This window comes from Rhinolophus sinicus, chromosome 3, assembly GCF_057876585.1.
Source record: "Rhinolophus sinicus isolate RSI-liver-muscle chromosome 3, RSI-T2T, whole genome shotgun sequence".
Taxonomy (NCBI): Eukaryota; Metazoa; Chordata; class Mammalia; order Chiroptera; family Rhinolophidae; genus Rhinolophus; species Rhinolophus sinicus.
The window spans coordinates 57991724-58016397 of NC_142503.1; the positions used below are offsets into that span (position 1 = coordinate 57991724).

At 34.8% G+C, this 24674-nt stretch overlaps 1 protein-coding gene across 25 annotated transcripts in view; it reads right to left on the bottom strand.

The window, feature by feature from the left end:
* The window catches only part of MEF2C (myocyte enhancer factor 2C), a 168028-nt gene that overhangs the window by 84678 nt on the left and 58676 nt on the right, over positions 1-24674 (bottom strand). For 17 of the 25 annotated variants that reach the window (XM_019734231.3, XM_074328748.2, XM_074328752.2 and 14 more), the window contains one exon: positions 11037-11232. In XM_019734231.3, coding sequence (XP_019589790.1) covers positions 11037-11090 — 54 coding nt within the window. In that variant the 5' untranslated portion in view covers positions 11091-11232. Of the gene's footprint in view, positions 1-11036; positions 11233-14400; positions 14417-24674 lie in introns of those variants that run through there. The other 8 variants (XM_074328754.2, XM_019734221.3, XM_074328750.2 and 5 more) reach the window with 2 other exon arrangements.

Sequence of the window (24674 nt, forward strand, 5' to 3'; positions counted from 1 at the left end):
CAAAAAATGTATAGAGATGTTCCTGAATTAAGCAGGAAGTTGGATTAGAGACCTTTAAAATATTTACAACAAATTTCAGATGTTCAGATTCTATGCCTAAGCAGCATAGATTTTTGCATCAAGGGGAAGATTAGACTGATGTGGTTATATGGTTCAAAATAAGAATCTCTTTCTGTAATTTCATTCTGTAAAGTGCTGTATATTTTGGTTATTCAGCCTCATCAATATAATCACCTCTAATTTCCATATTCCAAGAAATAAAGATGGTCATTTTTTTTTTTTTTTTTGTAGTTAGAAGAGACACAAAAGACTAAAGAACTTGAGTAGACAATATAAATTATACGCAGTGGTGAAAATGCACAGAAAAAAACTGTCCAGATTGATCAAATAGTAAATTCACATTACTAAACTATTCTTAAAAAAGCAATATATATGCATCATTACTGGGCAGTGTAGTATAGAAGAAAAAACATGGGAATTGAAAATCAAGTCTGAGCTCTGACATTTATGAGCGTGTGCCCTTGGGCAAATTGTTTAACTTACCTGCACTCCAGTTTCCTCACCTGTAAAATAGAGGTTATAATAGGCATCTTATAGAATTATTATGAGACTTAAACTAAGGGACATAATACAAGTGTAAGTGACTTGTTGACAGTGAAACACTATACAAGGTAGGTAGTATTTTTCCTTGATGTGTCAGGCTCAGTCACTTTTTGTTACATACTGTAAAAGACTGCTCTCCTAGGACCTGCCAACTTGTGTTACCATTATTATATCTACATTAGTGTTTCTCTCAAGTAGACGTTGAACTTTCCCTTTATTATATCTACATTAGTGTTTCTCTCAAGTAGACGTTGAACTTTCCCTGAAAGCCCAGAGTATCACCTGTCTGATCTCGTAATCTGAAGTCCTAGAACAATATTTGGCTTGGTAGTTATTGAATGAACGAATGGATAGATGGATGGAGGAATTATGCATTTTTTTGCAACCCCAAATGAATGGATAAAAATAAAATTCTATGCACACTCAAACTATGTTAATAGGAAGTTTGCCACCGAGGGAGGAAAATTTCACAGTTTTACGAAGTTATTTTTCCTTTTTTGTCATGTTAGCTTACAGTACAAACACACGTTTGATAAAATTGAATAGGAGAAAAACTGGACTGAGTCAAATTATGTGTGTGGGTTTGTTGGTGAAATTGGAGCGTATCATATTTCTTATAATTGTTTTTAGATAAGAGTGTTGACTGTGTTTGGTGAACTTTTTTCTAAGAAGTTTGAAGACTTTATAAGTTATCTCACCACATTTGACAGTTATCTCTTTGATGTTACTATCAGACACAGTTAGTCACGCCCATTTCTCAGAGGATACTATAAACAAGGACATGAATTGCCTTATCCAAGGTCACAAAACTAGTCCCTGGTTGAACTAGAAAGAGAAAACCCTCTGCACACAAAATTTATCTTCCCTTCCCTTAGTGTTCCTGCCCTCTTTTAGATGCATTTCAAGGCTGAAATTCAGCACAGCGTGGACCTGGTCAACCGTTCACTGAGCAGTGTACAGGACCATTAAAAACTGTCAGCAATTCTGATGAGTACAAGCAGAGTAGTACAGAACACATTAATTAATGTAAGGATAGCTTTCTAGGTGAAAGTGAAAAAAATAGTACTAGTAATATTAAAATTGAGAGAAAGCTGGTTTCTACGTTCGGACAATAAACCAAAGCTCCTTTTGTGTGGATGCTGCAGTCAACTCTGCCCTCAGATCCTCAGCTATTCCCTCTAAAGTGGGGGAGAACCACATGCATGCACTAGTGGGCACACACTAGTTCTATATTTGTGGATGTTTATTTAAATTTCACAAAATGAGAAGCATTTTGGTTGGTAGCAAATACAGGTCTGTTTACAGCCAGAATAGAAAAGGTAGGTCTCTGATCTACACGCAGGCAATATAAATAACAAGTTCTAAAAACAGAGGACAAGTCCTGTATCACTTCCTACAGGGTAGGGAAATTAGTTTGACTACTGTATAATGGAAAGGACATTTAATAATGAGTCTCCACGCCACATGCATGCCTCCTCCGTTCACCATCCTAATCCCAGCTCCATAGAGTCACCTCAGGAGAACTTTTCTGCCATATTAATGATGGGAGTCCTTGCTCCTTACAGAAAAGGATTCTGAATAAATGAGAGCAAAAAGACCTTTGGAAACAGCAGCTACTCACATGTATGAGAATAATTGAGGCCTAACTCTAAACTACCTCAGGTGTGTTACTAAAGGAAGCAACAATAATTTTATCTGTGGGTCCCCAATACTCTTTCCATCAATCAGAGTACTTCAGATTCTTAATTCTTAATTCAACTGCTCAATGAGACTTGCTCAATGAGTGGAGAACTTTTTACTCATTTCTTTAGCTCATGAAGTAATAGCTTCCTTGTTTTAGAATCTATTTGGGACGACTGATATACCCAGGTAATTCTATTTTCAAAGTTCTGAGGTTTCATCTTTTTTTCGGTCTAAATAGAGTCATGATTACTATAACCCTCATCCTATGAAAATATTTTAGATCCACTCCTCCTCATCCCCAGCCTTGATAATTTGTTTCCTCCCAGTTAAGGAAGTGGAGTGACTAATGAGTGACAGGATGGACAGTTCATAGATACAATGCACTCTCTAATCCAGAGCCAGTAGGTCTTCCTATGTGTTTAAAGGGTTAGGGATGGAGTCAAGAGTCTGCAACGACAATCTCTAATTGAAAAAAAGGGAAATGCCCTCTTAAATGCTCTTTTTCTTCCTCTGGCTTGTTCCTGACAGTCAGTAATGGTACAACTGTTCTACAGTATTCCTCTTCAATTTTATTTTGTTTAATTCAGTCTGTCATTAGAAAGGCTCGCGAGCTTTAGGCTTGATGATTACTCTCGGTGGGAGGAAGTCATGCCACTGCAGACTTGTGTCCCAGACAAGCACTCCTTTATACAATGACGGGGCCTGCCATCGTAAATGAAAGGCTCTTTAAAGAGCAGTGAGGGACTCTTTTAAGCAGACTGCTACCATGTGCTTGTAACCCTCCAGCATAACTTGCGAGGATGAGACAGCAGTGTGTTCTGCTGCAAAGAGGACTATTGTCCTCGTTAGCCTCTAGCAAATCGAGCCTGGTCTCGCTGCCATGAAGTAGGATTTCCAAAGGGGTTTGCAAGCAGTAGTTCCTAAAATTCTGAACACAATAAAAGGATGAAATCAGGGGGCTAAGAGTGTGGAATTTAGAAAGCCACCAACCCCTCACCCTAAGTCAACACCCCAAGTCCCAAAATAAAACTGTAAATCTTGGGCACTGCACACTATTTTGAGAAAAAAGTAATAAACAATAGGTTACATTACAATGAAATAATTGAACACATATTAAAAAAATCTTGAGTGTTTATTACCAGACTCACAGACTTTGGGCTTTAAAACTTGTGATAGTTGATTTTTCATATATTGGTCTACATGAGAGGAAAAGAAAGACGAATGATCTATAATTATTAAACTTATCAGGATTTAGACGATTTTATTGTGGTCCATTTTTAAGCCTAAGGATGTTTTGGATTTTAAAGAGAGAAGACTGTAATTGTAATACAATTATCTTTCAAGTTTTTTATATGTGCTGTTCAGGTCAGCTTGGTTTGTTAAAGTACTGTTTTACATTCTAAATCCAATCTGTAGGTGGAGTCATAAATTAAGTACCTCTTTTTCTCTATATCTCCTACACATAAAATATGTAATTTAAATCAGAGAAGAATCAAACAAACCAGATTAATATTTTGGGGGCAAAAACATGTTTACTCGTTTAACAAAGCCAAAATGTACCTAAGGTAAAGGTCAAAGACTACTTCATTCCCTGCTGAGCAAATGCTCAGGAAGCACATTTGTCTACATTTCCTGTCATAACAGGAAGAGTGTAACTTCTTCCTTCCCACAATGGCTTCAGGTTTACCTCCTAACTCCAATATTTTCTCCCTCAGGGCCTTCCAAATCAATCCTTGCAAGACAGAAGGCAGGAGGCTGTCTCCCTTGTAGTTTCCAAACAGTTACATTTGTTGAAATGTTATTTAAATGTGAGTGATTTCTTAAACTAAACTGTTCCAACTTAAAATTTAAAGTCAAATTTCCAAACATTTAGAGTAGTTCTCTTATTCCTATTAGTGGTCCAACATATTTCAAAGAAATACAAATACACATTCCATATTGTGGAATTTCACTTAGATCAATTTAATTATGTAATTTTTTTTAAACCAAAGCCATTATTCTGGGGGGCAGAGTCTTCCAAACTGCTTTCAATAAGAGTATGTTGGGATGTAAACTTTCAAAATACTTTCACATAAATATTTTTGAAAGAGCTCATTTTTAACGAATAAATTACAATGTTAAAGTAAGTCTAGACTGCAAAGGACATGGCTTTTGAAACAATTAGCAACGTGTTCTTTAATCTACAGTTTAGAAGAAACCTTTTGGTTTATACGGTCTATTTATAATGTTAATATTTTTAGTGTTGTTTTCTCAGGAATACAATATCAGAGTTTAGCATTTGAAAATCAAAAGGTGACTTTAGCAAAAAAGGTATGTGCACGCATTTACAGAAGTGGAAGATGCCATTCAAAGTCAACACTGTACACAAAATGATTGAGATACAATAAACACAAACACTGGAATTCTTCTAAATTCTAGATTTAAATAGAAATTATATGAGATACACAAATCGGACTGAAACAAAAAGTCTTGAAGTCCTCAAGTGCAAGGCGAGCTTATTTCTTAAATACAGAGATAGAATTCTAAAGGAGACAGCTATCCTTATCCATGTGAAAAGTTTGGCCTCCCTTGGATTTTCTACAAAGGAAAACAGTGAGTTTGACAGAATTTGGGACAGTACCTTTCTGGCAGTAAAGGAATAGATCCAGCTGGCATAAACATCAACTGCCCAATACCTATAGGACGTATATAATAAGTGTGTGGTGCACCTCACTATGATTCAGCTATATGGTGGGGACCTCATTTGTGAATTGTTTTTAAATTGCTAGGAATAGAATAGAAATGAATGAATGGCCTGATGTCACAGCTGTTAAACATACATCTGAGCACTCTGGCTACTGCTTTCTTTGATTTGGAAATTCACAAAAGTACACTTTTCTCATTTTTCCTTTCTGGTTTTCTTTTTCGGTCTCTGCAATCACCAGTAATTCCAACTCTCTGAACAAAAACTTTCCCCTTTAGTGATTTCAAGATTAATGAACTACGTTGTTTCATATACCTGCAACTAATAATTTAAAAAAAGATTAATGAAAGAATGGTTTAACTTATATGCATGGGGAGCGTTAAGTAGGCAACCACAAGATGTATCCATATACCCTATAACTCAATTCTGAGATGTACTACTCTGTCCTAACGCATTACGATAATACATGTTAATTTTATTTATATGAGTTCAATAAAAATTTTAATACAAGTTGAGGGGAGGCAGTCAGCTGTTAAGAAATGATACTGAGGAAAAAAAGGCCCAAAAATCTTCATTAGGAGCTATTCACAGGTTTATTTTGGATTTAAAGAAAGAAAAATCAACACTTTTTCACTGACTGAACTATCATTCACTTGATTTGAAACAAAGTTCCAGATATACATTGACTGACATGGATAACTCTTCTCTAGTATTTAAAGTATAATTTCCTCTCAAATAATATGTACTTGCTTGATATGCATACAAGCATGTGACGAGTCTGGAAATTCTGTTAGTGGAGATGACAAAAGAAAACAGTGGGACTGGATTACCCTGTTCTTTTAACTCATGGTTCAGAATTCATCACAAAGTTATTTTCTTGAAGCAATTTATTTATATTTCTAAAGTATCCAGTTCCTCACATTTAAAAAGTGAATCTATCTCAATTTCAAAAGATTTTGTATTTGGTTAGTAGGTTGTAACTCTCAAGTGTAGAACTGTAATTGGCCTTTTTATTTACTGATATCCTGATACCACCTTGAAGTAATGTTTAAAAATTCCATTGATATTTTGGCTAAAATTCCAAGAAGAACCTAAAATAGTAAAAAACACGAAAAAGTGAGGAGTAAAATTTGATTCTTTTTAAAAAGAGAGTCATTTGAGGAAATCAATACATCTCAAGAGAAAAAGTTTAAAAATTTAACAGTTATGAACTCTGAATTCTTTTTAGTCACAAGGGGATTCTGCTGTTCTATTAACAGAAGAATGTTGCTAATTGTCTTTAATTTGTGCTCCAGTTATTGCCCTGATAATTACGTGAAATTTTGTTTGCTGGCAAAAAACTATTAGTGTGCCAGATCTGATGGAAAGAAAGAACTTAAGTCATTTAAAAATCTTTTTCCCTTAACATTACTGTATTAGGCCCTAACTGTATTATTTGGGAAATATTTTCCCCTTATAGTTATTAAATATTTAAATGTCTTTTTATAACAAGTCACACAAATAAACTTGAGTTAATCTCTCCTTTCAATGTGGGAAAACTGAAAATTTTAAATACATGCAAGTAAACAGGTTTAGGATAATTTTTATGTATCTTTCTTCTTGATATAACAGATATAAGAGATTTCTAGGTATACTGTTTGTAAAAAGAGTCATGCAAGGACAAAACTCATTTAAAAATCTGGTTGTTACAGGAACATAGCAAAAACTGGTACCATATGAAGGAGGGTAAGATTGTTGCCTAATTGATGAAGGTACCTAATGGGTAAAAACAAAAAATACAGAGAGACTGAAATTATAGTGTTAGAACAAGCTAGAAGTTATCAGCGATAAAAATGGTGATCAGTAGTTCAAAATAATTTGGTCAGTAACATACATTTGCAAATAAGTTCATAAGCATAGAACTTAGGAAACTACTTCTCTACATTCCGGTCACAAGCCCTGTTCTGCAAATATTCTGTATGATTTTTTTTCCTATCCACCAGCCATCCTCTGCCATCAACTGGTTCTTGCTCTGAAGTGACTCTTTGACTCCCTGTTAGCTTCCAAAGGCTCTTTTGTGCTCCTGCTCTACTCTTCTCCACTTTCCTTCTATCTCCCTGACACCCCTTTTAGAGAAAACCCTCTTGAAATGAAGGTTCAGTTACCATTCTTTAGTGCACTACACAGCACAAGAGTTCGTTTGATGGAAATCACATTAACTATGATAGCTAACGGTTCAAAGAGCACGATTCTTCATAGGAATACCTTAATAAGTAAATTTATTGAGCATTTATTTTATGTTAGGTGCTTTATGTTTATCCCCTAATTTAATTGTCAATGATCTCATGAGGTGGGTACTATTTTTTAATCCTTACTCTCCTGATGAGGGAACGGATGAAATTCCGAGAGGTGAACAAGGTTTATGTGTCTCTACAACCATGTTCTTCAACATTGTATTACACTGGGTGCCATTGTAATGTAATTGGGAAAAGCAATGACATAAAACTATGCTCTTAGCTATTATATTATACAGGACACAGCATCACTTAATCGAGAAAATCATGTTTCTTTTGTTTTTTAATCTGAAAGACTTGGGCTCAAATCTTGGCCACCTCCTAGTATTAACTAACTTAAGCTTTGCATGATCTGGGCACTGCCTAGCATCTAATCTTTTCTCTCTCTCTAAAGTTACACACACCAGGCTCAAGTTCCATAGCTTAAACTCCTTAGCAAGCTCTTTCCTTTCTTAAGGAGCTTTGCAGACACTGTTCTCTCCGGAATGCTGTCACCTAACTGACTCATCTTTTAGCTTTCCTCATTCAGCATTTCTTCAGAAAGGTGTTTCTCTGGCCTCCCATTAAATAAAGGACCTCTTGTTATTATTTCATAGCACTTTGATAGTTTCATTCATAGCACACATGAACAAAAGTTTTGTTACATATTTGCATATTTCATGTCTGATTCATCCCACTAGGCCAAGGGTCCACCAACTATGGGCTACAGGCCAGATCCAGCCTGCTCCCTCCCGCACCCCCTTCTTGTCAGTTAAGTTTTATTCAACACAGATACATTCATTCATTTACACATTGTCCATGGGCAGAGCCGAGTAGTTGAGATAGAGACTGCACGGCTCACAAGGCCAAAAATGTCTGCTGTCTGGCGCTTTACAGAAAAAGTTTGCTGACTTCTGTAGCAGTTGATAAGCTGGATGAGATTCTTCTTGTTTATCACTAAATATTTAATGTTAGGCACATTGCCACCTAATATTTGTTGATATAATAAATAGATGAATTATTCAGCTGTAAATGGGATTAACGAGGATTAAATAGAATAACATATATGCAGTTCTTGATATGTGTAGCTACTTTTGTTATCGGAAAATTTCTGTAAGACAAATTGAGAACTCAGGATATTATTTATTTTTATATACTAGCTTAAGAAATTCCTCTTGTTTAGGTTAGAAATTGAGAAATAAGTAGTTTTCATAAACTTAGAAACTCTGGAAAATATAAAAAAATTTAAAAAGCTGTTAATTTTCTTCCTCTCCTAAACTACTTTATGTATACAACTGGAGTTTTTGAATTTTAGCTGTTCCCTACTTCCATTATGAAAGATAAAATAAGGGCAAAATTCAATTTAAACAGTTAGCCACTCTGTTTTCCAACAGTTTTATTTCTTAGTGATATACAACTTATCACATCAGCTCTGCAATATTTCATTTCACACTTTCAGTTAGTATTTCTTATTCTGTAAAAACACACCCTGTTCTCTGTATTGCCAAATAAACACCTGCAATGGCAGAGCAGGCTTTTACTACTTTTAAGAAAAGATGACTGTGGACCATTGTGTGAGGTTCCATTAAGGCGTCTACAGTTGGGGGGAGCTTCAAAAAGGGCAAAGCAGTTAACATTTTTCTTTTAAACATGCGAACACAGAGTTTAAAGGAAGCCCAGGTTAGGGGTGCCTCCTCTGAATTTTGTATGATATGCTATTGCAGATTTGCTGGTGTTGATTATTAGAAGTGACCTATCTCTTTTAAGCTCTCTCCCAAATGGCTCTTACTCTTGCAGTAGGTGAGAGGGGCACATGACAAACATTTATAAGTAAGGTGGCTGTTGAAGATTGTCAATGGCACTCTAAAATAATCCCTGAAATATACATTAAAACATGGCAGTTGTCATTTTTACTAATGTCTTTTAAGAGTGTTGAATTAAAGAGTCTACTGTATCTGAAGACTAGAAAAAAGACTATATAGATCTTAAATTTTATAGAAAAAAACCAAGGAATTCATCTTTAGGATTAGAAACAAAAGATAAACTAAGTTGAATTAAAAAATTTTTTCTTCTCCTAAAATTATTATGCCTTCTAACACGGGTGAGAGTAATAGCAATTGCAGACATTAACATGTAACTATATTTAAATAAAGATGTTCGATTATTAGCTCAATAGTATGGTGTTAAAATTCTTGTATCCTTTATGTTTCTTTATAAAGCATAAAGAAAGCTCATGAATTCCACCTGCAAAAATTTCCTTATGTCTTTGAAAGCAAAAGGAAGATACAATTAATTTCATGAACCGAAAAATTACCCAATATTAATAAGGAAGTATAGGTGCTAATACATATAATTTTTGACTGTGCCCCAAACAGATTCTAGTCCAAATAATGACTCTAAACAGTCAATTCAATAGCATATGATATTCAATATTTCACTTTTAATTTCAATTACAATCTATGAACCAATTAAAATATATTATGGTTTTATATTGACAGAATTATTGCTTTTTGGCTTGACATATAGCAATAAATGATGTGTAGGAAAACATCGAAAGAATTGAAAGAATCCATCATAAATCTTAGCATTATTCATCCTTTAGCTCATTTTCAGCCAAAAATAGTTCAAGTCATATGTACTTTAAATATAACAATTTAAGGGACTATAAACTTGAAAATCTAAAAAAGTTTCTTTACCTCTTAATGGCATACTGGCTTTGACTGCATAAATAACAACTTCTACACATTATAATTTACACACACAGCAACATAAAATGTTAAACCATGAATCAGATCTAGTCTCACTTGCAGGTCAAGAAAAATAGAAAGGGGCAATAGAGGAGACAGCATCCTTATTTGGGGAAAAAATTACATTCTGGTGGAGCATCTCTAAAGTTGTTCTCTTAGCTTTTCCTAGTGTAAATGGGCAATTAGCAAAAGACTCCTCTCTCTCATGGTTAAGGAATGCCTGTTTTACAGGTTCCATTATCTTTTTGCAATGGTTGGGATCTCGCAGGAACCATTATTTGGTATTTAACATTAGAATGCATACAAACCACTCAGCTCTCCTTACATGCCTAGCTAAATCCACTCTCGCCAAGGGTGAAGAAAAAAAGTCAATTCACAGATATTCATGATGTACAAGTCTCTGCTGAAGAGAGCAACTGGGCATATAAATCCTTAGAATAGATTACCGGTATACAGATATCATCACTGGAGTTCTAGAAAAAAATTATAACATCATCGCCTCTATGTTTATAAAATTTTGGGTCTCAAGAAAATGGTATGAACTAATACTTCTTGCCTATATGTTTTAAGTTACTAATATTTTATGTGGGTGTTTTCTTTCTTGTTGTCAGGACATGTTAAATATTTTGGATGTATTTCAAAGTCTGTGAATAGAACGGAAGCCATTTTTATTCAGGATATTTAGCTTATATTATAAACCTTTTAAATGGATGACTACAAAAGGCTTCATGCCCATGAGTGTAAGAATATCTTTGTGTGCAGTGTAGCAGTTTTATGCTTATTAACTTTTAATTATTAAGCTATTTACAAATACAGCTCCCACTTAAAATTCAGGTTGAAGTAAAAAGTGTATAATCATGAATGTGTAAACTATTTTTTAAAAAATAATTTTTTTCTCTTTACATATAAGAGACTATTAGCACTTAAACTGGTCATATTGAATTCGCTAACAATTCTCTTAATGGATGTTTGTAAGTTCAAAATATTGTCAACACCCTTAACATATGTAGGGAAAATGTAATAAACAGTCCATGCAAATAATGATACAAAAAAGTTTACCCCACTCACCTGTCTGTTACGTTCATCCATAATCCTCGTAATCTGAATCTTTTTTCTCCCCATAGTCCCCGTTTTTCTTCTCTCTCTCGTCCCTGAAATTATGTATTTTTTCCTTCCTTTTCTTTCTCTTTCCTGCTTCCTCCCAACAAATCTCCTTCTTCAGCACTTGCACTGCTCAGTTCCCAAATTTCTGCATTCGTTCCTGCTGAACAAAAAAGAAAAATTCAATACCATTTTAACAGCAAGCCAGTTTCCTAAGAACCATCATATTCTAATTTTTAAAAAATAAAACTATATGGCAGTAAGCCATTCACATGAATGAAAATAAGTACTTATTAAAAGTACAGGGCATATCACATGCAGGAACACATCAAGTGGTAACGGTTTGTTTTTATTATATAATTAAAATAATCTCCTAAGTAATTTAACAAGTCACTTAAATGATGAAAACTATGCTTTAAAGCCCAACACTTGAAATGTATCTTTTGCAGAGTTTCTTAACATTTTTTAATGAAATTAAGTGACTATTTTCACCCTTCTGTTATGAAAAATTACCTAAATCAGAGAGTTAATGAACCTTTATGTACCTGTGTATGCTAAGTAGGGCAGCTAATTCATTGCTGAAGGGAAAACAATCTCGTGTTTTGACAGCAGAGGTGATAATGTCCCTCGTTATGCAAATAGGATGGACTATTATGAAAGTGCTATTTGATATATGTAAATGTCAACTAATTTAAATCTAAATCCTTTAATCTTATTTTTAAAAAGTCGCTGCTATGAGAACACTGTAAAGAGAATATGGGATATTTAATCTTACATAACAAGGAACTCTCAGCAGTGAGAGCTCCTTTTCCTTTTGAAAGCTCTTGAACACAAGAATCAAAAAGATAATCATTCATAGAAAAGAAAGAAATGGTGCAAAAATTAGCGTGTTATTCTATTTATAATTATACTTTTTATAAGCCATCCATCATCTAAATTGAAATATTTTAGAAAGACATCATATCTCTTTGGGGACTAAAATACAAAAACTACAGAAGCTTGCTATCATATACTGGACATCTTTAGGTCACGAATTAAATTAAAGACATAATCATCAATAATATAAGATAAACCCAGAGAATCCAGAGTATTAAAAGTATATATTTTACTTTGTTTGAAATTACATCGGAAAATATTTGAATGTAATTAAAGTGAATTGCCGTGAAATGTGGAAATTCACAAGAAAGCATTCCACAATGGCTTCTTCATTTGCAAGCAACAGCTTCAATTATTCTATCCCGGCTCATGTCAAAGAATGGAACAATTTTACACATTGCTCAGAATTTCCCTGTTTATTTTAGTTGGTGTCTGACAACCAACCTGATAAATTCCCACATGTATTATGTAACGCTAAGCCAGTGTCCTGGCTCTTAAATAGATTATTTGGCTCCAATTCAAAGTTATTGGAACAGGAAAGCTGTTATAGTCTTAGTCTGATCATCAGCTCTCTTTTGATTTCTTTAATTTAATTTCTAAATTCTTTATCACCTTGAGTAATTTTTTTTTAATTTAAGTTTTCTGTGATTATCTAATTGCAGAAGTTATTATGATATAATTAGTTCTGGTGGATTAAGCGCTGCTTAAACACTAAGCCCATCTATTCTCTTTTGCCCAATGCCTTTCTATTCAAGTGCAGCTCACTCCTGCCTCTGAGAATATAGTATATCGAGTAACAGCATGACCAAATAGTGCTCATCAAAAACTATTACTCCAGCGGTAATTTTAAATGTTGAAAGTAGTACAAAAGTCTTAAAAGTGTTAATATAAATAACACACATTTGACAAATACACATTAAAAAAATGGCTATCATAAGATACATTAAAAATACATTAAAATATGAAAAATCCACAATGCACAATTGCGTCATATATTCACTGTTGCCACTGTCCATCTATCTATTTTTAGAAATGGTCTTAAATATCACTCAACTGGGCAACTTTCCTGTGTTTCCTAGTCTTACCTTAGAAGCAAGCAGCACGTTAGAATGGTATTTCCCATGCATGTGCAAGACCCCAAAGAAGCGAACAGGCTTCCTCTATCACAGAAAAGCCAACCCATGAATCCACAGCAAATGCAAATGGGACAATTTCCTTTCTTTCATTTAGCTGAGGCCTGTGGCACTATCGGCTTACAGGACTCTGCCTGCCTAAGCGCTTATTCACTTTAAGGTGGAAGGTCAGGGTGAACAGATTAGTGTGTGGTGACAAGGCGGGCAAGACCAGAACGTCTACGGATCCTGCTTTCAAAATACAAATAACCAAACAAGTAGAGAAACATCCCTGGAGAAAAGTCTCCTCAGAAAGACAGGGTTCCTCCCTATCACCACCCCATATTTCACAACTTTGAAACAGGAGACACTTTTTAAAACGAGCAGAGGAAGGATTTTTTTGTTTTGTTAATTCTCAAAACATGATGGGAAGTACTTTGCCAGAAAAAATGTATATGTATGTCAAATATATATACATATATATACATATACATATATGTATATATATGTATATGTATATATACATACATATATGTATATATATATATATACACATACATAAAGTAGTTCATAAAAATGTCATTGAGTATGTTTTCCTTTTTGAAATATGCAAGGTAGAGAGAAGAAAGTTTAAATTTCAATAAAATTAAAATAGCTTCTTGTTTTCTGCAAAAATGAATATTTCTTGAAGTGTTGCCTTTTGAACCTTTCTACAATGCGAACTTGGACGTTAAGTATATATACAGAATAATAATATATGGCGATGATTTGACTGTTTTCATGAAGTAAAATGTGTCATAGAACATATAACTTCGAACATTTGATTATGGGTCACCACATTTCAAGGCTGTCAGTAAAAATTCAAACAAGAAGGTCAACAATAGCTCAGGAGTTGTTTTCTTAGCATAACACTATTTCCCTAACCTGATTTTTATGCACAAATTACGGTTTCAAGTATTATTCGTAGGAAGCTCAGGGATGCTGAAAAGAGATTATATAACTTTAGAAACCTATAAAATTGTTTTGTACGCATATGAAGAATATAGTAGCTAAACGACACGTAGTAGAATTTCAAGTTATACTGAAAACTTTCATTATGTACAATCAACCATAAGCTTAAAATAATTCCAGCAGGCTTGCCGCTACTTCTTTCCACATGAAAGAAGCATTCTTGGAAAATGACAGAGTTTCATAGAAACAATCAGTAATTAAAAAAAAAAAAAAAAAAAAACAGAAAGAAAAAGAAATGCTCTAGCATAGTTACACTATATAGAGTTACAGTCTTCTGCATTGCTTTTCTTGTTGCCAACTAAATATAAGAAAAATAAAATCAGGCTGCTTACTAAAAAGGGGAACTTCATTATAGTAGGCTTCTGTTCACTTTTGAGTTTGGCGTAAGCAGACAGATGAAGGCAAAGTGGTTTGAGACCCAAGTAGAGAAGAATTTCTCGTGGACGGATGCTAAAGATCCTTCTCCCTCTGGCTCTCTCATTTACAAACAAGTTTCCTTGAGTGATACACACCTCCCCCTCCCTTCCCCCCGCTTCCTTCCCTCCCTCTTTCTTGTACCCCTTTTCCCTCCTTCCCTCCCTCCGCCTACAAATCCCTCCCTGTAACACAGAAGAGTCTTGACAGAATGGCAGGAAACACGCACAGACTGGTCAGGGAAGGATATGATGTCAGCAACCACGAACAATAAAAGGTGTAAAGGTGCTTCCTTCCCTAAACTGTTCCAGAAGTGCAAAATGGGAACCAAAACTCTTCACTTCCTTCTCTGAGCAGAACTGTCTGAGTGTGCTGTGCTACACACCCCACACAGCGAGGCCTTTGAGAGGTTCAGATAAGGGACAATGAGAGAAATCCAGACATGGGGACAACATTTTTAATTTCTATTTTTAAAACACCTGAGCAAAATCCATTTCAGCTCTAGGTTAGTATTTGTGCATGGCTGCTTTAAGAAGTACAAATTAAAAAACAAACAAGAGTGAACTTGTTTGTTTTTTAATTTGTACTTCTTAAAGCAGCCATGTTTTACAATGTATTACAATTACCATTTGTCACAACTCACAAAAATCATCTGACACAGTTAATGTGGCCAAATAATCTTTAATTTGCCCTTCGATGCAAATGAAGAATTTTATACAGGCAATGAGCCAAATGGATACATTATATTTTTGGTGAAAAACAGAATCACAAAAACTGTCCCCAAAAAATCAATGTTGGTAAAATACAGTGATTACTTCTTTGTCCCATACTTAAAAAAGAGAGATATACTGGGTGGGGGGAATAGGTACTTACGTTATTGAAGCTCTCAAAGTTCTTTTGAAAAATTCAGACTAAGAACCAAAGTAACTAATATAAACTTTCAGGATATAGCGAAACTATTTACTTCAATCACATCACTGTTAGGTTCTTTCTAACATGAAAATGGCAGTCTACCATAAGGTTTCTGTAGGAAGAAAATCATGTATCCAGTGGATCTGAGTCATCTTCAGATTTCAATCATCTTCCCACAATACTTTGATTTAGAAATTAAACATAACCTTCAGTTATGTGTTTTGATCTTAGAGTGAAACTGCCATGCCACATTAAAAGATGTGGGAAGAAATTAATTCTCTCTTGCTAAACTTATCTTTGCAAAGCATGTATTTTGCTATAATAAGCACAATGCAGTCACTTAAATAAAAACAGCCCATGAATAATGATAAAACATTAAAATATGCAATATCAAATTGCAAAGAAAGAATTCTGGTTTTCTTTTACTCATATTGGCAAATAACTTTTTCATTGACTCACATTTTCACTAACACTAGCATCTTCATACAACATTTTGTAAAACTCAAGGCTGAAAACCAAGCACAGTATATCACAAAAAAATTATACTGTTAAGTAAATACAAGCTGGAAACTTAGTAAGGGACAAAAATGATCACAAGCCCAGTTGATGCAAGCCTGGTATTACTAATTCAAACAATTAAATGATTCATTTAAATCATTTACTTTAAGTGTAAAATGCCGCTCATTATGACGCTTCTAGACATTTTAACTTTCCATTTTATATGTTTGAAAGACATATGAGATATCTAATTATATTTTCGATAAAAGGAACAAGTAGAACTTTTACTTTTTTTCCCTTAAGAGGTATTCCGAACTTTAAAAGATATAATAATAATCATTCCTATTGTTCCTTGACTATGTGATGTCATATGAGTTGGAGGATATTTCCTTGGTCCTGAAAGTTACTCCTTATTTCTCTAAACTTACCATGTATCATGTAAAGTGTTATGCTACCCTAGCTATGAATACAAGCTGAGTTCATTTTAAAGACACAATAGCCAAGACTCAGCCTCTGAAAGGTAATGAAAGAGCAACCATTCTTTCCTCCTGGATAAACACCATCATGCAAAAGTTATTTTCTTTGCCTATTCCAATTTAGTGACAATATGATGAAATCTGAGTCATCTTCAAGTTTCAGTAACATAATACCACACATACAAATAATAAATAATGTTGACTGTCTTTCCTGCCATGGTCCTTCCTACCTCGGGGCCTTTGCAATGCAATTCCCTCGGCCCAGGAACACTCCTCCTTCCCCTCTGCGCCTGTGTAACTTCTTCCCTTCCTGTCTCACCTCCTCAGGAAGCACTACATGCTCTCCTGATCACATCAAATTCCCCTAAGAGTACTCACAGCACCATGTTGTCCTTTGTAGTGCTTGTCACAACTGAAATTGCATGTCTGCCTGTCTTCCTCAACATCTGTGGGTCAGGTCTGTTTTGTCTTACTTGTGTATTCCCAGTATCTACCCCAGTGCCAGGCATACAGTAGGGGTATACTATTAGTAGCATACTGTTAGTTGATTAATGACTTAATTTTTTAAGACTTTCATCTCTCAGGTGAGTATTTTCTTCAGTCTCTATTTTTAATGATTACTACTAGGAACATTTTCATATTTTTCTTGATACAGAAGCAGACTGATAACTGATACCCTGACACTTAATCCTTTGTCATATTTATATAGCATCTCATATATGGAATAAGAATAATTTATACTGAGAAGTGGAAGCTGAATGGATTTTGAAGTCAGGAAGCTCAGGATCTGAACTCTAGCTTGGTATTTAGAAGTGGAATGGCTACAGATTGATGATTTAATCCCTTGGAATCACTGTTTCCTTGCCCTACAAAAAGGTGGGAACATAATTCTTCACTTGCAGGATGGTTATGATTATTAAGTGTGGTACTATACGTGAAGTGCTGGGTACATAGTAGTACTGGGAACTCAGCCTACTACTTGTAAGATTGCTTCAGCTTTGAAACATCATTTCAGTCCTCTCAGACAGTAAGGCTATCAAGTGAGTTGTAGTCCTTATACATACACCAGGAACACCTCACTTTACAAAGCTAATGATGAGCAACATCTAGCAGGTAATGCTTCATTTATCCCTTAACAATAATCATTCTATGAAGAAAAATTTTACAGTGTTATAAAAATTAAGAAGTTTCTCTTAAATATCAGTCATGGAAGAGCTTCAGGCTGCAAAAGTAGAAATAACTAGGGAAATATATCAATTTTCCCAATGACCACGGCTGCTGAAAACTCTACATTAATGTTTCTAGTCCTACTTTAATATCTTTCCCCAAGGACAAAAGGAGATGAAATGTATGTCAGGAATATAATAAGGCTAAAAAGGAACTCGCTTTGAAAACCCCTGCAATTAATTTAATAAGTGGGCCTAACCTGCCATTAACACTGAAATAAATCATTTTATTTACACAGTTCTAGAAGTTAGGAGACACATACCTTTAAACAACCTTATTGTACTGTAAACAATTTAATAAAGACGAGGGAAGCACAGCTCCCCTGTCATGGTTATATCCACGGTGTATTTTGTCTTGGCCATTTTTTTTTCACACTGCAGCTTAAACAGCATTCTCCATTCCTCACGCCAAAATAAACTTCAAATGGTCTAAATATGTCAAGAGCCTCCTGCTATTCAACCACACCAGTTTTTAGTCTTTCCACATCCTATTATGTTATTAATTCAGGGTTTTGTCTTATTTTTTCCGAATTTTTCACAACAGTTAGGCACCACGTTTTCTTTCAAAGGCCACTTAGTGATGTGATTTACCACAAAGGTAAATCCTGCACTGTCTTCGTCACAAAGCAAGAGCTACTATTTAGCATCCCAGATTGTATGTATTCTGTTCCCCAGCTGTAGCCTCTCAATAAGCACATGCAGCTGGATTTTTTTTGTTGCTGTTATTGAACAAAGCAAGTTAAGCATGTACAACACCAATATCAGTGAAACAAAACTGTCAGCCTTCAAAGCAAGCGAGGCTGGAAGTGGGAGATGTTGCTATTATCCATTTTCATATTATGACAAAAATCTGAATTACCAGGCATCTCCTGATCCTGTCAGAAAAAATCTTATGTTCACTATTTTCTTAATCTTTAACATATTTTATTATTAAAATGGAAATATTCTACAATTTTCCCCCTCAAAAGCCTGTATGTATTGGACATCATTTTCAGCCATACTGATATATTTGTGTATGTGTGTGTGTGTGTGTGTGTGTGTGTGTGTGTTATGTGCAGAGAACATTTTCCTACAAAATTGCAGCAAATGGAAAAAACACATTTCAGTATTTCATAATATGTAGATAAAATAGTAAGAATACATTTTAAGACACCTGAGTAGTCCTGAGTATCATCACCAGTAAATAACCACAATATTATTAAGATGTTGATATGAATGGTTAAAAGGACATTTTAAGTAAAGGCTTTGTTTTATTCTGTATTCAAATATTATGTTAAATGATTGAAAACTATGCACTTAAAATAATTTGCCTATTATTATTTACTTTCCCAATTTATTTAACATTTAAAGATGACCTTGAAATGGAAAGAAACAATACTGTTCTCCTGCAAATGTTTCTGTTATGCATTAAGGAGGATATGCTTGAATAATCATCTGCTACTTCCATTGAATGTCATTTATTTTCATCTGTCATTAAACTGCAGAATTTAGAAAGTTTAGAAAATTTTAGAAAGTTTACACAAACCTTGCATGCTAATATATAATATTCAAAATGCCATAATCTCTCAAAGTAGACATTTAATATTACTATTATATGTGGCTCAACATGAAACCCAGTGATTCATCAATTTTTCTATTGCTCTTCATCTCTTTTACAGCATCCTAATCAACCTAATTAAGGCTTTGTTCATCTGAAACCTCTGATGACAATTTGTTTAACTCTATCCCACTGTGGTCTTCTTATAAGGAGAATTAAATCTGATCTTCTGACAGCAATCATTAAATGATCCCAACTGGCCCCAATTAAGCCACATGGCTCACGGGCTTCCATACAGTCAAGTGCCAAGTTCTCTGTTTCATTTACACATCAGTCTTTACCTTGGTTTATTTTCTTAAAGCCAATTAAGTATGTGTCTTATCAAGTGGAACTAAATTTCCTTGTGTACACTAGCTCAAGACACAGTGTGTCAACTGACTTTGCAGTCACGCAGAAGTATCATGCAGGACTACTGAAGCCATTCTCTCGAGCTGTAGAGCTATTAATGAAAAAAACGTTCTATTTATTTACTTATGCTGAAATTGATCCACATGAATCTTCTCAAAATAATGTACATGTTTAAACAGTTCTGGCTAACATAAATGAATAATAACTCTTCATTTGACTTATTTACTATGATCTTTTAATACAGTAGTATTGGCATTTAGTTGAGTTTAATATTCCTTTTTTTTTAACGTTTGAAATTATCTCTTTACAACCCTCTAAAAGAGCAGTACCAAAGTAAGACTTCTGAAGTTAACCTCTCTTACCTTTAATTTCTGCTCTAATTTTTTCACATATGCTCAATTGTAAGTTTTGTAATGATGTTCCCAGGCCTTCCTCTGAGCGCAGGTAGCCTCAGGATTTAGAGCTCATTGATTGTGTGCTACTCCAGGGAAACGGCTGATTAAAAACAGCTTCACGAAGGAGGAGTGGCTTCTGTTCACATCTGGCTCATCTTATTCTAAACTCTAATACCTGTATGGAAATTTGCCCCCAGCTTTAGCTTTGGAGAACCACAGTTTAGATGGTCCTTTACTTTAGACATCAAGGCAGAAACAGAGCTAAATGAATCCCAATATGACTGCTGTTTGACACAGTTTCCGCCGGCCTTAATCAATTACCCTGACTCCTTTCCTATGAATCTAAACAAATGCACAGTATTTTTTATATGTATTCTAATTATAGCTATCACTGCCTGTTGGTATCTGATGCATCAGCTATCTCAGTTCTCAGAGCAGATGGAGGAGAACATATCTGTTCATTCCAATCATACATTAAAAACTGACATGAGGATGGAGAACTAGAATGGATGCTATGCATCTTATAGTCATTAACCCTGATGGAACATATAATTCCTTTTATTACTTGACCAACAGATATAATGGAAAAAAACACATTTCAAAGAGAAAAAGAAAATACAGTAGAATTTTTAACATACTGATGTTTGGCAACACCTAGAAAAACTAGTGTGTGCTTTTCTTTATGAGAGTTAAATATATACTCTTATCATCTCAGTAAGTAACTGTTCTCCTCAAAAGAGGAAAATACAAAATATTACAAAATGATGATGATGTAGAAAATACCAATCTCATAACTGATGGACTTTTAAAAAACATATAATAAATGTACTAAAATTCTAGTAAAGCAAAATAGACACTGGGGTGTTGTATTATGAAATATTTCTCACTGTATTATAGTCATCTCCAATAAGATTTGATGTTAATTTTAGAGCATGCTTCTGCTAAAAAGGGCAAACCCTGCAACAGATTTAGTACAAAGAAGCTGAAAATATCCTGTGGAAAAAAAAAATCTGTAGTGAAATCAGCCAGCCCAAATCCTGCCATTACTCAGCAGTGCAGTGACGTGCGGATGTTTGTAGTGGTTTGAGGAGCCAGCAGGGGTGGAAACTCTACGTACTCGACTCCAACATGATTGCAATTGAACCTCATCAAAGTAAGAGCTCATAATTTGTCACAGAAAACAGCCAATTAACATATGTTAGAAAAAGGCTTCATAAAGATAATATATGATTAAAGACCCAGTGCAGCTGTTGAAAATCAAAACTATGCATTTAAAAAAGAAATCTCAGCCTGAGCTTCCGTATGGTTAAACTGATAATGGCTACTATGATTTTTTTTTTTTTAAAGTAGAAAAATATAATTACAGTGCTTCTCATAAGTTTGGGGTTAGGGCAAGGGAGAACTGGGCACTGTGGCACTATTTACTATGCCTTACTTAGTTCTATAAATAGCTGAAGCCCTTGCCAAAACTCTGTAGTTACTTTGTTATAGTGCTATTTTAAAACACAGACCTTTATTGTGAGCTAAATGGCCTTCAGGATGCACTTTGTAGTTATAGCATTCCTCTCAAAACTATATCCTCCCTTTATCTGTGCATAACCCCAGGACAAGAGGATTCAACATGACTTCCCCGGTCACTGTAAAACATGCTAGGGCTGTGTCACACACCGTTTTAGTACTTCAGAACTTTTGTCAGGGTTGGTGGTCAGGAAGGGTGAGAGTAAATGTCAGAAATGAGATTAAGGTGCACGTACGCAGCACAGGCCCTCTAACAGAATGCCATGCAGGCTACCTTGCCACAGTTTTGGAACAGATGAGCTACATGTAACTATATGTATTTGGTGTATTCGCATCGCAGATTTTAAACTAAACTTCAGCTTGGACCATGTGGATAACCAAATCCTGGCTGCACTGACTTCATCAGAGACCATGAGCCAAAATCATGATACTTACTATTACAGCTATCAATGAACAAGTTTGATCATTAGTCACAGAGACATAAAAGTGTGAAGCATGATATTAGGTGCCAGGGACACCACTATGAACAAAACGATGAAGGTCCTGGTCTTCACAAAACACATTTTTAAAGGGCCAAAGAGGCAATAAACAAGCACACTGCTAGGATGATTATAGAGAAGTGCTATAAAGCAAATACCACATACAGGAGAACAGGCTCGGGGCGGGGGGTAGAGATGAATGAATGGGCAAGGACGGGGGTAGGTGGTGTGGTCAAGGGAAGGTGATTTGAGAAGATGATGTGTGAGGAGAGATCTCAACCACAGATGCAGCCAGGCAGTATTAGGAGGGAGAATGAACACTCCAGCACTCTGCCTGTCACTGGTGATACGAAATTGGCTAATTCACAATTTCCTAAACCTCAGTGTCCTCATCTACAGAATGGGGATATTAACACATATCTTTTATGATAAGGTTGCGAGGCTCAAATAAAAAACAGAACCAGATTTATTTGTAAAAATTCAGTTGCATACAATTCAACTTAATAAATTTACTGTATAAACATGGGTTCTTCATTTCAGAATTACATAATTTCATAAAAATTATAAATACGTTGAAGCACTGAGAATATACTATCATGAGAATATATACTAATAAGGCAAAAAGTTTCTAAATTGATATTAATTGAATCCAAAGGTATGACTTTCCTGGAAATATGGATTATTGCATTAAAATTATACCCAATGGTTGAAGCAGTTCTTGGGGTTACAAGTTCATTTTGCAATGCTAAATATGGATAGTACCATGAACAACTTGACAAACACGATGCAAAATTTCTGCAAATGTAAAATGCAGAATATTTTTAAATCATACTTTTTTATCTTTTAGAAATAAACAATCTTACAATATTACTAATGTAACTGAGTCATTGGGTTAAGTTGATTTCCTTCTTTTCTCATAGGGCTCAACTCCCAAGCAATCAGCACAATTTTGATTAAGATCTCAGTGATATTTGAAAATCCCAGTGTCTAACTATATGGGAAATATTCATGTATCTTTGGACATACCCATCTAATGAGAATAAGCTCTGTAGCCTCAAGCCAAACAGATTAATTTCCAACTTAGAATGAATAGATACATTGAATCATCTAGTATTTTTTAAATTAAAGCATTTTTAAGAGGAAAAATACAAAATTTAAAGATTACGAATTTTAATAAGTAGGAAATTAGAGTATAGGACAACATACACACTTTAATTGTAAACGTTGTGAAACAGAAATGTTCAATGAAAAACTATAGTATTTTAAGTAAGGGGAGGACATAATTTATCAGTTTTAAAAAGTTGTATAATTTACAAAGCCTAAATAAACACTAATCTACTTTCATTTACAATTGATCAAATACCCTGAAAAAACTCATAAATTTGAATTTACTTCTTAAATCAAAACTGTCTTCTCTCCTTTCCTAAATGAATTATGGTGCAAATCTCTATTCCAATAACAACCAGCACAGCGTTTGATTTTATTCTCAGTGCTAACCAATACTTCACATTACTTACTCACCTCCTTCCCTTTCTTCCTATCTTGTAAAGTGACCTTTGGAGGACTTTCCCTTTCCCCTCCAAAACCTAGTCATAACTGCACACAAAGCAGGCATGTAAATACAAGTTTCTTCTATTTGTAGCATTCCCCCGTCCATTTTCTCATTTCATCACCTTTCTTTATCTCTTTTTCCACATGTTTAGAACTGAGGGGATATGGAAAGTAAAACTGTCAAAGAGCTAGGAATAGAGGTGTTTTCAGATGACCACAATGTTTCCTCCGTTAGAACCAGGCAGGGCAGGACAAGTATGCTAGCTCAGTTGGTTCCTAGGCCCAAGGTCTGGCGGGAGGCCCGTTATCTCTGAATGTCTACACATTCTGGCCCAAGCTATTTTCAAGGATAGACCAAGTCATCCTTGGTAGATAATTCTACATGGAAAGTATTACAGTACTTCCCCTATAAAAAAGACCATGCTACTATGGATCGGAGGTTACTGAAATGGACAGATTTTTATCCTGAGTCTCTAAAACCTAGGATCTAAAAGAAAATGCCCATCAGTGGAAGCAAGCTCATGACTCTCTTTAGAAATATCAAAGTGGATTCTAAAGTCCACTGGTTCCTAAGGATGCTAACAAGTTATTGCTAAAAAAAAAAAAAAAAAAAAAAAGTTAAAATAAAAAAATAAAAAGTCAGGAAATAAAAAGAAAATTAGGAAAACAGGTTTCTTCGGCTGCAGCAATTTTCATTCTTCAATATGCTGGATGCCAGAACCTGTAGTATTTCCAAATTTATCTATAATATCCTTTGGGAAATGCTAGCTTTAAAGCAAGGAATAAGCTTCTTCCCTCTGACTACTGAATACACTGCACCACTGAGATGCCCTAAACTGACACTTTAGCTCAGTGCCTTTTTCCTTTAGCTCAAAGAAAACATAAAAGTATTGTTGAATAATTGATCAAACATAGGAAAAGTATTCTTTTACCTTTACAAAGAAATACAAACATGGTATCAGGTGCAGAAAACTACTGCTCTTTTGAAGTAAAAATATTAATATTTAGCATTTAGTGTAATTTGTCTCCAAAGCCCAAGGCACCAAGTGCATCAGAAAGAAAGCTCTGTTTGGAATGAGACTCTTGGTTGGGTTCTGCCACCCAAGAGCTGCATGTCTTTGGGTCAGTCAACTCCTTTGAGTCTCATTTTCCTTGGGCATATGAAAAGACCTGGGTTCAATTTCTAAAAAGC